The sequence below is a fragment of the Cryptotermes secundus genome, unplaced genomic scaffold (assembly GCF_002891405.2).
Source record: "Cryptotermes secundus unplaced genomic scaffold, Csec_1.0 scaffold213, whole genome shotgun sequence".
Taxonomy (NCBI): domain Eukaryota; kingdom Metazoa; phylum Arthropoda; class Insecta; order Blattodea; family Kalotermitidae; genus Cryptotermes; species Cryptotermes secundus.
This window is the reverse complement of record NW_019731264.1, coordinates 1,732,226-1,748,081: the sequence shown is the minus strand read 5'-3', so window position 1 is coordinate 1,748,081 and position 15,856 is coordinate 1,732,226. Positions and strand designations below refer to the sequence as shown.

Below are 15,856 nucleotides of genomic sequence, written 5' to 3'. Positions count from 1 at the left end.
AAAAGCACTTATATAACCCACTGATTCTATAAAACGTCGTTTAATAAACAATATCCACAAATAGCTACGTGATTCTATCAGAAGTTGTATTGTCTTGGTTAACATTCCTGGTTTTCCTCTTACATTTTTTTGTAGTTTCACTCAGGTACTCCAAACAAGTGCCTGCCTAATACCACAGTGAACCGTGACTGATTCCATGTACAAGGGTTTGATAGAAAGTACTGGAAACACTGTTGTAACATGAAAGATGTGCGTCACATGGCATTAGCGCCGTCTGTAGCTGATAGCAGAAGTTCAGTTGAAGTAGTGCAGTGAGTGGCTATGGTTGTGTTTCATTGAGTTGCATTGTGAATCGTCTTGAAGTGCAGGAGCCCAGTTCAAGCACCCTAACAACATGGTTACGAAACAAGAACAACGCTCCTGGATAAAAATTGAAGTTGTACGAGGTCGTAGAGCACAAAACTATCAGGGAATGCGAGAAGCATATGATGCTGCTTTGCCATATCGCACATTGGCACGATGGGTGAAATTGTTCCGTGAAGGGAGGGATGCCATTCAGGACGACCCCAAGTTGACAACCACACAATTCAGCTTCTCGCTTCTTTGCTGGATGTCGATTTCGATGGGCTACGTGTGAGTTAGCTGCTGAGGTAGGCGTATGTCACAAAACCGTGCTCCAAATTCTGCAAGATATTCTTGGATATCGCAAAATTGCAGAGCGTTGGGTACCCCATACAATGTCCGAGGTGCAACAATGGCAACGTTATACAATTGCCAGGACTTGTTGGACCGGTACCAGAAGGAAGGTGACGACTTCCTTGGAAAGATCGTCACTCTGGACGAAACTTGGGCTCGCTTATACGAACCGCACTTGAAGCGACAATCAAACGAATGGAAGCATCCTGGCTCTCCTCGTCCAAAGAAAGTGCGCCCTATACAGAGTAATGTGAAGGCGATGTTCAGTGTGGCATATAACATTGATGGCGTGATACTGCACCACACTGTACCTCAACAACAGACGGTAAACGCTGCCTACTACTGCAGTTTCCTGCATAATCATCTTCATCCCGCACTCAGGAGAAAGCGATGACACTTGTTGGCAACGAACCCCATCGACCTTCATGACAATGAAAGGGCTCAGACTGCTGTCGCTGTCAAGGATCTCCTTCGCCGCTGGCGATGGGAGACACTGCAACATCTGCCATACTCACCCGATATGAGTCCGTGCGATTATGATCTCTTTTGCCAGAATGAAAGAACCACTGCGAGGGACACGTTACAACACAAGAGAGGAGATTATTCGTGCTGTAGGGCGGTCACTGCTGGACATCAAGGAATGTGCGTTTACCTCAGGTAATAGAGTCATTTCAGAACTATAGAGGCGTTGTCACTACTTTTTATCCGACTTATGTATTTTCCTAATTAGTTAAACAGAGCAGCGAGCACACAAGCAACTCGAATGCAATGTAAATAACGTTGTCATTCCCGCGGCCCACTACTTGAATAACTAACTATTCCAATGCGTCACACATTGTGAAGTGTTGTTGCTGCGTTGCACATTTACGCCATCTGTCATGTAAGCTTAGAATGTAGAGTGAGTTATCTTTGCTTCGCTACTCTTTGTTTCTCTTATCTCGTTGTAAGAAGCCATGCTGGGTAAAACGGTGTCGAGTTCCGGTGCTAGTGCTTTGGCGGGAGCTAGTCGGTGCAATCGGGAGTTCGCATCCTGTTTCTTTTGATGACAATTCTGTTTGGTTTCATGAAAGCGACAGTGCTTGTTTAACCAGTGTAACTATTATTCAGTGGTCTTGGTTGTAATAGTGATGTACGATATTTGTTCTACGTGGTCTTGGAACAGTGATCGACAACTGAGACAGGAACATGGCTTCTCTTGTGTGTTACAGCTACGTACAAGTAAGTACACAGGAGAGTTTGAAAATCTGTTTGTAAAAGCTCTCATCTGACAGTAGTAAATGCATGCAGTGGCTGAAAAATGTGAACTATTTCCCTCCCTCCATCCCTCCTTCCCCTCTCTGTACCTATCCTTGATGCAATTCTTTTTCTTCATTGTGTTTTACATTTCCTGTTCATTCATTCATGCATTTATTTTGTAGCCTTGCATTCATTTAACTATGTATACGCTTTGCAAATTCGATGTTGAAGAAATCGTTTGCTTTCAATGAGTGATCTGTTTCCATATAGGCAGGCAGTGTATTTGATTTCTTTCATTCTGGTCCGTCACACTAACAATTACAAAGACAAAAACAACACCGTCCAGTGTGACTATTTAAGTTTTATCACTTGAAAGCTCATCACCCTTACATGTTTCGATCCCTACGGATCATCCTCAGAGGGCATCAATACTTTTTCCGGAAACTGCTATTACAATATGTTACAGTGAGTTTTCAAGTGATAGAACTTAAATAGTCACACTGGACGGTGTTATTTTTGTCTTTGTAGGCAGTGTATATATGAAATTGTAATTATGAAATTAATTAATGTTATTATTTGATGACGCTGTTTAACTGCAGAGGTCTGTGCTCGTATACAGAATATACCCGAGAATGACTGCTCTGACGAGGGCCATCAGCAATTGTAAACGACTGACGCGCCCTCTCGTCAGAGAGAGCGTTCCACGCGAACAAACCAGCAACTATCTCATAGAAATAAATATAATCTGGTCGTAAGCCCCAGATGTCTGGTTTATTCTAAGACAGACTGGCCGACTGACCATCGGTCGTAACATAAGACACAGACTCAGACTCAGCTGATAGGAGTTTTAGTTAAGAGTTCCGATATTCCAAGGTGACTGAAGAAGAAATGGCAAGGAGACTTCGTAGTGATTTGAATTGGTAGTTTCTGTGTTAAGATTCGTTGCCAGGAGACGGCTAGAGAAGGCGGAGAATCCTAGTGCGTGTGCAACGGTGAACGGAATGTGTGTAGGATAGCGATAGCGTTATAATTGAGTGTGATTAATATAGACTGTAACCGAAGTGCCAGTAAATCCAATCATCCGACCTAAAACCGTAATTTTCGTCACACGTACCGCGCTACACGTGGCAATATGTTGGGAAATTTTGAGTAGCTGAGCAACTGGTGGTTTTTCAAGGAGTCGGCTCCATGGAGGCCCTGATATCTGGGCACTCGGCTGGAGGGACTGAGCAAAACAACGAACATCTTCAGGATACCAGTAAGAATATTGGGATTTGATTAATTTGTCATAGGTTTCATGATTTTTCGGGTGTAGAGTGAAATGCCGACTATGATTGTAAGGCTGTTATGGGCAATGAATACACAAGGCACTGGAATCATCACCTGGAGAAACAGGAAAAAAAAAACACAGAAAACATTACTTACTGTAGCTTAAGCGGTTAGTCGCTGGCTTCTCATCGCGGCGGCCCGGGTTCGAACCCTGGTCTGGTCAAGTGGGATTTCTTGGTCGACAGAGTGGCGCTGGGGCCGGTCACGGTAGCCGAGCGGTCTAAGGCATGCACTGTCTTCGCTTCTCAGAAGCCTGGATCGTAGGTTCGAATCCCACTCAGGGCATGGATGTTTGTGTACAGGTAGAGGCCTTGCGACGAGCTGATCACCCGCCCAAGGAGTCGTACCGAATGTCTAAGATCTAGAAAAACCTAACCGAACGGAGAAGTTCATGGAGGTAGGCCTAGGCCCACTGGGGCTGTAGTGCCAAGGGGGAAAAAAAGTGGCGCTGGGGCAGGTTTTCTCGGAGTACTTCGTTTTCCCCTGCCAATCTTCATTCCACCAGTTGCTCCCCAGTCAACCTCACCTATCATCTGGAGCTGGTACAATAGGCCAGAAGTGGCCACAGTACAAGGGACTTAGTCCCACCCCACTAGCAATAAAAAAAAATAATGTGGCATGTAATCTTCCTTGTTTGGCTGAGAGAAAAGCACGTAGAGCGTGAAGCTGTCAACTTACCTCGCATAGAATCGTAACTTTACCTCTACCTGCGTGCCACCTTATTTCTTTCTGGTATTTTGCTCGGCTCATTCGACCTTGAAGATGGGGTCCTTTATGTTCCTCCGAAACGTCAGTTGACCTTCAGCGGACTAGTGTTATATTCCAGGAGAAAGTACTCGGCATAAACACCGATAAGAGAACCTCAAATCCTGCAATTACATGTAGCTGTTCAAAAGATATCTTATTACATAGTCAGTTTATGACGTAAGCACTTAGCGTGGGAACCACCGGACAGATTCTACGTTAGCATCTGGAATGCCCCACGCCTGTAGGAAAATCGACGTGTCACCTAATGTAGTTAGGACAGTTTTCGCATAAATCATGACTACGTGTTTATGCATATCTTGTGATTTCAGTACATTCACTCACGTGACATGGGCACTCCGACATATGTCCAGGAAGATGCATCTCAGATCGGAACTCAACTTACCTATGAGATTTGAGATTTCCGTACCAGTGATTATGAAAAGTACTCCTCCTGGAATGTGATGCCATGAAGTTCCATAGAAATTCACCGACGTTTCGGAGGAACGTATTTCATTCATCTCTATGGTCGAAGTCGAGCAAGATACCGGCATGGTGCATGCAGCAAGCATTGTGAGATTTACTCTTCGACCGTCACGATGGAGACAGTACGTTCCTCCGAAACGTCGCTGAACTTCTGTCATTTGAGTGTTATCTGTGAAGATATCGCTCTTAATGATTTATGCATTTCATTGAGTATTTTTAGTTATTTAAGTAATGAAGACTGGGATGGGTTGGTCATGCAGCACGCGGGAAATTATTAGAAATCGACACACAAGTATGGTCGGTTATTCTGAGTGGGTGAAGCCAGACATACTCATAGGTAGGAGGATGGTGCCGTACTATTACAAGACTGAGTTTGAAAGTCAAAGTTACTTTACGACTGGCGGTTTACTGCCAATCGGGTCGTCCTGGCGACAAGCCCCTTGAGATTCGCGACCAGAGAATTATTATTCAAATGAACCCTTGTGGTCATAGTCCTTATGTAACATCGTTTGACTGTTAAGAATATGCTTGGCCTTTCATCAGTTTTGAAGATATTTACGCTGGGTCCATGTAGCTCAAGATCAAGATCAGATTTTCAAAAACTTTGCGACATTAAATTCTTTCGTTAGTTTAATTGAATTTGTATGAATATAGAAGAGGAACTTGAAAATAGAATTCTGAACTGTATCTTCAGTGATGAAGCCTAAATAAAGCAAGAAAGCAGATCTGCTTGCTGCAAAATTCATTGTGGTTTTCTGCTGGCTTACGCTTCAACCCTGAAGACGAGTGCGACATATTCTTCCGAAACGTCCGTTAACTTTCAGGAACCTTCATGGTATTATACCCCAGAAGACATTTTTCTATATCTTAATAAATTTAGTTTTAATTTGTTTTGCCCAGTACGCGTTGTCAGATATGAAACGCCCCACGTCTGAAATTATGCCATTTGGGTTGAAACGCTCTCCCAGTTCTGGAAGGCGTGGATAAGGTTTGGCGTAAAGAAATTGAACCCCTATGCTACGGGATTACAATCCATAGCGTATAATTGCAGGGAGTTCGTTACTGAACGCAGTGGTTAGGTTGGTTGAGCCTGTTGGCTTGGCGACAGTTGTTGCGCACAATATTAGAACAGTATGAGAACCTGATAGCGGGAACCAGCCGGACTGCATTGAAATCGGCCTGAAATGGAACGCAAGATATTGGAATATTCCTTGATATTAGAACCGAAATTCTAATGGACAATTTTAGGAAGCTGGCGTATGATAGGTGCAAAATATGAATTTAACTAATCGGTTGAAGTTGTTTTACAAATGAAGTTGATCCGAAGCAAACTACGTGGTTCAGGAGCGAGCAGGTTGATCTGAAAGTAACGCTTTAGACTTGTACACGTGAAATGCTCAGTTCGAGTCCCGACTAGGGACATCGGTTAACTTGACTGTGGTTTATTTGGATTTACTCAGTACCTCAAAGCAAATTCCGGGATAGTGCTTCGATTAGGATATGACTACGTCCTTCCTTATCCTTTAAAATTCATCAATAATGCTACCACTAAAGATATATAGCCTCGATGTTGAAGCCGTCTTTATATAAGCTACAAAAAACTCATGATGCTGGGAATTTTAAAACCTCTTTAACTGGTAAAGAATGTCTCTGCCATATAAGTAGGTCAGTAGAAAAAGCGACGGGCTACAAGGTGGACGGTCGGGGATCGATTTCGGACAAGGGAAAGATTTATCTCTTCTCTACAGCGTCCAGACCGTTTCTGAGGCTCACCCAGTCTCCTATCCAATGGGTAGGGGGAGCTCTTTCCTCAGGGGTGAAGTGGCCAGAGCGTGACACTGACCAACCACTTCCACTTAGTGTTGAGGTCAATAATGGTGGAGCTATAGCTACGCTCCCCAATACGTCTTCATGTCGTGATGATTAATTAATTAAGCATGGTGACAACTTTACCTTTATCTTTTGTATGTAACTCAGAGATTCAGTAACTTGTTCTCTAAGTCCGGCGTGGAACCCTTTCCCTATATCAGTTAGATAAATAGTTAGATAAATAAATTCTGAAGGTTTATATGAAATATATAGAAACAGACACTAGATAAAATTTATGCAGGATAAACAAAAGATTTAGAAAATTTATCTCCATGAAAACACTGTGATCGTGTGTAATTTGTTCTCCTTATGTATGACTATTTGTAAATTTATCTTTAATTACTAATGACTAATTACATCCAATAGTATATCATTCTTATGCTAGACGTGAGCATATTTGGGAGGATAATATTGTGACATGGATTCCCGTTGCTAAGCAACGGGTCTGTAAACACCTTCCCCCTTTATTGCATGACAACAATAGGGAGTCCATTACTATAAAAATACACGTCGAAACTGGTTGTTAGGCAGTTGCGTATATGCATGTATCTACAAGAATAAACGAGGTTTTCTGTGCGGTTCGTGCAGTCTACGGGAGCCTGTAGCCAGGATTAGATCACATATTATATATAATTTAGGCATGATCTGTTCTGTAAAGCCTGTACTGACAGAGGACGTGTGTACTGCAAAAGAAGAATTTTCAGTCACTTGTTATATGTGCGAAATATACATTTGACGAAAGGCCAAGCATATTCATAAGAGACAAACCCATCTTCTCGTCAGAGAGGATGTTACATAAGGACTATTACCGCAAGAGTTCAGTTGGAAGAATTCTTTGGTCTTGGGCCTCAAGGGGCCTGACGCCAAGACGAACTGGTTGGCGGTAAACCGCCAGTCGTAAAGTAACTTTGACTTTGACTTTGACTTTGGATTAGATCAGAGTTGAGTTGAAGTATTAGGAGTCGACATGTGAACACTTAACGTGTGAATTGAAGACTTTATGTGTGCCATAATTACAGTAATCTTGGGAGAGTTATAATAAATTGCAGTTGCGAGTAGTGAATATGCACTAAACCGCTAAACCCCGTCTTTAACCACATGATACACATGACAGTGTTAAATGGAATCTTAAAGAAAGGGGGTTTCGTGTTTTGCGGACTGAACTAGATCGAGTCCATATAGGCCCAATGGCGGGCTCTTGTGAATACGATTATGAGAATTAGGAGTTTATAAAAGGCGAAGAATTCTTTGGATAGCTTAGCGAATATCAGCTTCTGAAGAGAGACCCTGCATCACGGATTTACATTTGAAAGTTTCAAAGCTAGTCTGTGCTCACTCTGTACAGTGTTTCCATGTAGATATATTAAAAATTCTTTGTTATATGCGAAGTAATAAAAATGGACGTTCCTTTATTCCAGTGTTAAATATTGGTATTTACTGTTTAAAGGTTAAACACATTTCCTGGTCTCCGGAGAAAGGGGAACTTGCACTCTGGGGAGCAATAAAAACGCTACTTCTATGGAAAACACGATCCGTGAAGGTTATTACGGCGAGTTTTGACGTAATTGACACTCGACTTTTTATTGATAAAAGTCGTTACTGTATTGCAGGAGCAGCTTGTGACATTAAAGTAACGGCGTGAAAAATACATTTTTCTGGAAATGTACTTCATATCCAGGTAAACATCTGTAAGAATCAATTTGAATCTGAAATTCTTACATTTGTGACTGCGAAGAACTTCTCTCTTTTAGGATTTGACGCCGTGTAGTCCGGTAGAATATTTAAGTGTCACGTTATTGGACAGTAAAATGTCAACAATAACGTTCCCCGAGACAAATATGAAATTTTACCCAACTACACGGTGTCATGTTCCAGAATAGAGCACTGTTCAGTTTTAAGGGTTCGTCACATTCTCATGAACAAAATGTGCACTTTTAGAAATTCATGTTTTTATACTCAGTTCTGGAATTCTAAGTTAATATTTCATATTAGGGACATTCTGGATTCGAACCTAGGACCGGAAAGGGACTCTCTCAACAGAGGTTACCCCTCAGCTTCACTGCCCATGTTACCTCAGAGAAGGCCACGTAGCCGGTCGCTATACTGACTACGCCATCCCAACTCACCTTGGCTACAGAATAAGTCTTTTTTTTTTTATTGCTAGTGGGGTCCCTTGTACTGCGTCCACTTCTGGCCCATTGTACCAGCCCCAGATGATAGGTGAGAGTGATTGTGGAGCAATTGGTGGAATGAAGATTGGCAGGGGAAACCGAAGTACTCGGAGAAAACCTACCCCAGCGCCACTTTGTCCACCATAAATCCCACTTGACCAGATCCGGGATCGAACCCGCGCAGCCGCGGTGGGAAGCCTGCGACTAACCGCTTGAGCTATGCCCGGCAATTAGTAACAAATTAAGCAAGGATAATAACAAATGAATGTTAACCGTCGGGTATGAAATCAAAACATTAGAGTGCAGCCGTATTTTATGCGGATTTGAAATTCTGTGATAACAAAAATATTAATTAAAGGTAAGTTTATCCGATAAGTTTTAAATAATTCTAATAAAAATCTTTATATTTATTCCTATAAGGAAACTTGTCTTGAATTATGAGAAATCTTCAGGAACGGATCCCTCGCACAAAATGCGACCTCACTTTATTTAATTGTATTTAGGTACAAAAATCACAATTGATGCACTCGTATATGAAAATTGAAGCTTGCGAACTGATATGCCACGTGTTTACAATTTTTAGTTCTATGAATGGTTTATCTAACATTTTTCACAAATTATTTTTACTTTTGGCTCGATATTTAAATGTTGAATTCTTGTTTTGGCCCTAGCATTTGGCTTGTTTTTGTTTCTTCATAATTACGAGAATCCAGTCTCTCACGCGAGTATGTGCTATTAAAGAGTGGCGGCTGACGAATTTCATGTCTTGCTAGAGCTTTTCCTTTTGAGGCACAAACACGCTTTATTAAATTCTTCTGTAGTGGACATGTAGGAGTAATAGTCTACTCGTACGTAACAGGGAAACAGGCTTTATGAATTCTGTTCGGAAGTGCTTGAATTTCCTAACGTTGATTCTTCGTAGAAAAATCCCGTTTTGAACATAACGCAAGCTGTAGTACTGAGATCTAAAACATTTATTTGAAGCGTTTATGGATATGGTATGTACCAATAAATAATTTTGTATTATGTTGTGTCTGTAGCCTAAATTACTTTTGAAACAATTTTGTAATACTCGACTATAGCGACAATGAGCAAACGAAAACGTGAAAATCTAAATTGAAAATTTTGTGCTCTCAAAATAGAGAAGGGGGCACACGGTAGCATGGTTGGTTGAGGCACTGTGCTACATACCGGAAGGTTTGATTCCCAATGAGGTCATTGGACATTTTAAATTGACGTAATCCTTCCAGCTGCACTGTGACCCTGGGGTCAACTCAGCCTGTAACAGAAAGTCCCTGGGGCAAAGGGCGGTGCATACCGCAGACAACCTTACCGCCATCTATGAGCTGATTATCTAGAAAAATGCGGTAGCCTGACGTCTCACAATCCTATAGTGCCCACGGACTTTTACCAAATAGAGAATCTTTCGTATTATAATCTGAAGAAGTGAACTGGTTAAATAATGTAGTCATAGATGGGAAGATAATATTAAAATTGTTCTTAAATAGTCTCTGTGTGTATGAACTGAAATATATGTCTCGGGATAGAGATCAGTGGCGGAAGCTTGCGAACACAGTCATGAAGCTGTGGCTTCCATAAAAACAAAAAATTTCGTAACTAATCGAGCAAGTTAAGAAAGACACCGCCGCTTGCAGGTAGTTTCATGCTCCAAATTAATGTGCATCTTTCCACTATATTTATCTTCGCCAGGGCACGTCCCTGCCATATTCATGTTATCCACTGATTCTTGGGAATTAATTGCAAGGATAACTAAGCTCGATTTATCCCTCTGCTAATGCTGTTTTCAATACGATTTTAGTTGTAGGCCGCTATATCTAGTTATCCCTATTTCTCTGGTAATATTTAGCTGTGAATTGTAGGCTTCTCTGATGTTATATCCTTTTTCTTCTCTTAATAATACCGACAGGTTCTGTTGTACATGGATATTCCTATTTCTCTACGAAAACTGCAGTCAGCAAGATACCGAAGGGCAGGGTGTTAAGGGTACTTATCCCCCTTTTAATACTAGGCCCTAAAAAAGGGATGGTGTGGTATTCTGGTCCAGACCGGCTCTGGGGTTCACTGAACCTCCTATCCAGTGGGTACAGGGGTAATTTTCCACGGGAGTGAAGTGGCAGGGGCGTGAAGCTGACCACTCACCTCCAACTCTTGCCGAGGTCAAGAAAATGTGACTCTATACATCCACCCCCACATGCCTTCATGTCGTAGTGCTGAATTAGTTAGGCACAGGGATAACTTTACCTTTATCTTACTGTGGTATTCTGTGTTGATGCTTTGTCAATATTTGGATGAGTGTAGTGTGAACTATACGTTACTACTGTGAACCTAGCTTTTCCTATTTTACTTGTAGTGCTGGCATCCGTAATGTGGGCTGCTGTGATATTCTAGGTTAAGCTTATTTTTACTGTGGCATGTAGACCTGTTGCTAGGCAACATGCGCGAAATAAGCAGTTATACAAGCCCGTTGCTAGGCAACAGATACGCACCAGGCAACAGTGAAGTAATTAGGTAGAGGTGTTCTCTACGTGGACTATGCGATAACCACATGAAACAGCAACAGAATTTTGGAAAAGGTGTTTTATATGCGGTCCGTGTTGAGGCGTTGTCGAATATATCTACCGTAGCCCTGCGAGTCGTAGGAGGCGACGAAAAGGGAAGTCTTGAATCTGAGACTGTAAAATATTGTCGCGAGTCCCACGGGACTTGGACCCGAGAATGACTGCGTTGGCGAGGACCAGGAAAAAGTTGTAAACGACAGACTTGTCCTCTCGTCAGAGAGAGCTCCCCATATCAACAAACCCACAACTGTTTGACAGTATTAAATATCTGGTCGTAAGCCCCAGATGGGTGTTTATATCAAGACAGACTGGCCGACTCATCATCGGTTGTAATATAATACTGAAGATTCTTGAGAAGGGAGTTAGGAGAGTAGGAAGCTGGTGAGAGATGACCACCAGCCTGGGAGTCAGTGGAGTGGAGTGAGTTGGCTAGTGAGTGTGTTAGTTAGAGGACTGCTGCGGTTGAGTCCTTGTGAGCTGCTGCTGTCACAAGGTAGCAGCTTAGGTACAGGAACAGTGCTGGAGTCCAGAGTAAGGGGAATTCCGCTGTTGGAACCCGATACCAAGCAACGGGTAGTGAAGGCGTTATTGTGGACACTAGTGTGTGTAACAGTAAATTCTAAAGTGTAATCACGCGTTTTATCAAAGAATTCAATAAATCCAATTACAAATCCAAACTCCGCCTGGAGTCACATTCGTACACGTGACACTATTCTGATAGGCTTAGTAGGAAATGACTGAAGGATATTGTTGTGTACATAGTTTTGTTTTTCAATTCCCCAGCTAATACTGCCGTATGAATTGTTGGCTGTTGCGTTATTGGGATATGAATTGTAGGACAATGTGGTGTATTTGGTTTCTCCAATTTCCCTCTTAATGGTAGATTCCCAAACGTAGGCTGCCCCGATGTTCTAGCTTATTCCTCGACCAATACTGTAATCGATGGCATATGGAGCATAGGATGCTGCGCTGTAGCAAGTACCATGACATTACCGCTGTTGTGCCAATCTGTCTGCGTCTGGTTGGTTTCTAAACACGCCATGGCATGCGAGTAGGAGACAGGCTCAACACACTGTACTTACTTCTTGTTCCTTTTGGGAGAGCTAAGAGCCAAACTATGCGCAACTTTGCCACAAGGGACGATGTTGGCGACGTGTTCTGAATGTCTACTGTGACAGCAATCCTTTGGTTGTTGGGAAGTGGGGTGCGAGGGTTAGATTAGTAAGGTCTCTCGCTCTAATATTGTGTAGAGGAGTGTAGACAACAGCAATTGTTACGTCAGCAAAAACCAAGCAGACACTGTTGCTATTTATGTTCACAGTCGGAATATAAGAATATTAAAATTAGCATTAAATTGATTTCCTAAATACTTTTTACAATGGTGGAGTAATTACTCTGCAACTGATTTCAATATTTATTTATCGTTTAAGTTATGTTTAATCTACAGGATATTCGGCAGTTTGCTCTACTTCCATCTTCAGGTAATTTGAACGGAAGTAAGAGAGAGAAAAGAAAGATGGCAAGATAAAAGGAGAAATCAAGAAGAAAAATGCTGATCTTTGTAGCGGAGACGTAATGTTTCTCCTATGAGGTACGAAATGTAGTTTTATGTATTTATAGAAAAAAATTATCTTTAAAGAGTTAATATCGTTTGGGGAAACACATGTAATTGCTGCTTATTGTAAGAAATATACGAAACCGATAAGTATATAATCTGTAGGAAAAATTCGAAGTTCTTAACACTGAAGAAGCTAGTGCTTGCAAACATACATATATGCATATATACTTACATACATACTTACACATGCATACATATATATAGAAATACAGTTTTGCATGACCTGATGTTCCGTGGGGTGTTCTGTAATGTTGTCATATGTATGAGTGACTATAGAAGGGGTTCGGATTGGTAAATTAATTTATTGAAATCTTACAGAACGTAATTACAAGTAACAATAGCGCTATCACTAATCCACGCACTCTACAATTCACTACAGCACATGCTAACTGTCCTCAGTCTGTCGTGTCTTCACCAGTCGTTGTCTGGTAATGGTTTGCAACACCGTAAATTCCTCAATTACCATATTCAAGCACTTACTGCCCAGAGACTCACAACTAACTAAACTTTAAACTTATCCTGCTTATAACACCTCGGCAAGGACCACAGAGAAAACACCGCTTCCAACAGAACATCTTTTCCCAGTTAGTCCATTGGTGCGTGTTAGCAATCTGTTGCGCAGCAACGGGCGTTGTTTACAGAGTCATTATTTAGCAACGGATCGACATTCTACAATATTGTAATGGCCCTCTAATAGTGTGGGTTGTTGAATGGATTGAAGAAAGTAGAGTAAGACAGAACTACAAGTCAAGTATAAGAAAAGGAACATTCATTTTCAATTCAAATGGTTTCATATTATACATTTTGCTAGCTGATGAATGTATCATGTGTGTTAGTCTCTACATATTTCTCACAATATAAGAAACATGGACGTCTGCGCAGGGTGAATGACAGGGAGGAGGAGAGACGAGACACGGCACCCGTACGAAGTTACGAAGTGGAGGTGGAGAAGACTCAGATTGTCTGGGGATGAGATTATTGAGTTTCTGAATAAATCCTCGCCTTCAGAGAATAAAAAGACCAACTCTCTCTCTGGAAAGGCATATAAAATGAAGCATCTTGATGCTCTGTGCAGTGACTGTACGACCAGTACACTCAGCTTGTTCCGATTCAGGGACAAGTAGCACAGCAGTGGGTTTCCCACTCTGCGAGGACAGTGACAGGCTCCACATCTACTTATTACCTGCACATCTAAACACGATTACTTTCAGTATTCCTACTAACGTATTTATGGGGGCACTCGGTAGCCCAGTTGGTTGAGGCACTGTGCTACAAACCGGAAGTTCGCGGGTTCAATTCCCGATGAGGTCATTGGATTTTTCAGTTGACCTAATCCTTCCAACCTCACTATGGCCCTGGGGTCGACCCAGCCTCTAACAGAAATGAGTGTCAGGAATTTTCCTGGGGGGTAAAGCAGCCGGCGCGTAAGGCTGACAACCTTCCCGCCATCTGTGAGCCGACTGTGTAAAAAATGTGGGAACCTGGACATCTCATAGCCCTATGGGCCTCCACGGCCACTTACAGAGATGGGTTTACCTTTTTCTAACGTACGTATATTATACGGTATTAATGTCGAAGATACACCACAATCGCCCGAACAATATATTATACGAGATACAAGCAAGAGATCGTATGAAACATTTTTATTTATGAGATATATTGAAGAGTACATATTTCTGGGCTGTAAGTCTGTGTCGTGAGGTATCACACTGGATCTGAAAACCTGAGCAATATATTAAAGTAAATGTTCAGGGTTTCCAAGTGTCAGATATTATATCATTAAGAGGAATATCGGAAACGAACGCGAATTTCTAGCGACAGTTAATCTCTGTGCCTATCACAGTGGCCGCGCGGTATAAGGAGTGGAATATCTTCGCTCGCTCGAACGTTGGGAACGTGGGTTCGAATCCCACTCAAGGCATGAAGAATTATCTGCGTTTATACCATGTTTATGTTGTCCTGTGTAGGTAGCGTGGCTTTGCGATGGGCTGATCCCCAGTCTAAGGAGTCGTACCCACTGTCTAAGATTACTAAACTGAAGCGAAACGAAGCGTTTCACGGATGCCGTATGCCCCAAGTGGGAGAGCAGGAATAGAGATGGATAGATAGATACACACAGCTAGATAGATGACCTCAGTTCTGGGTAGAGTGAGAGATTATATTGAAGCAACAGCTGTTTTGCCCCCACTTTAAGTATGCAGTACCCTTAGGCTCGGTGCCCCCCAGCCTGGCCTCACATGGCGACGCTTAGAGAGATCCGGGTTCGTGCCTGCACCCTCCTGCCTTCAGGTCTACGTTTCGATGGAAATATTTTTTCTATCTCCACGGAGCAGACTTTTTGTTCCTACTTATTGGATACATGCCCCCTCAACGAACCTTTTTCAAACACTTTTTCTCCCGAATCAAGTACAGAATAAACCCCTATTAACCATTTAGACGCGACGTACCAACTAGACATTCTCTGGTTACTTGTGTTAAAGTTGAATAGATCGGCCCGTTGTTAATTCATTGGACTTCTGTCAGCAGATGACGCAAAGCGTGATACAGCGAGGAGTAGAGGAAAGAAGAGACTTTCACTTGATGTATACCCCGTGATGTTTGAATGTCGTTTGGGGACAGTATTAAGGAATTTTCTGTGAATCTGCATTACTTCTGTCCAGCCTCTTGCTTGTTTGGCAGACAGTTTCTAATGGGGCTTAGCAGTGAATGGGTTAAATAACTTACGATGTTCGTTACCGATTAGGTGTCTCATTGATATAGGTGATATGTGTTCCTTGGCACTAAAGTAATTAGGGTGCTCCTTTCGGAGTCTGCAGCAGCAAGTGCCCCTCCATAATGCAACACGGCACAGGCTTTTATTGATTTTCCTCTCCGATGGATAGATGGCAGAGCACGTAAACGAGGTGGCCATTAGGTGGGGCAGTCTGAAATAAGTGCATTGTTAGTAACGCGCCGAAAGATTTCTCTTGTTAGGAAATGTTTCGTTAGTCGACCCTCTTAAATTATTAACGATTTGCAATCTCAGTACCGTATTGTTCCCCCCCCCCCAATATTTTTCGTTTCGTTTATTTTAAAGTCACACGCGAAGACGTGTTAATAAATTTAAATTATTACAGGTAACTGCCATT

General features: G+C 42.1%; 1 protein-coding gene across 2 annotated transcripts in view; it reads left to right on the top strand.

Annotated features, from left to right (window-relative positions):
* Positions 1-1,672: 1,672 nt before the first annotated feature.
* LOC111866745 (nephrin) overlaps positions 1,673-15,856 on the top strand; it is a 521,921-nt gene continuing 507,737 nt past the window's right edge. For both annotated transcript variants that reach the window (XM_023855971.2, XM_023855970.2), the window contains exon 1: positions 1,673-1,914. In XM_023855971.2, coding sequence (XP_023711739.1) covers positions 1,824-1,914 — 91 coding nt within the window. In that variant the 5' untranslated portion in view covers positions 1,673-1,823. The remainder of the gene's footprint in view (positions 1,915-15,856) is intronic.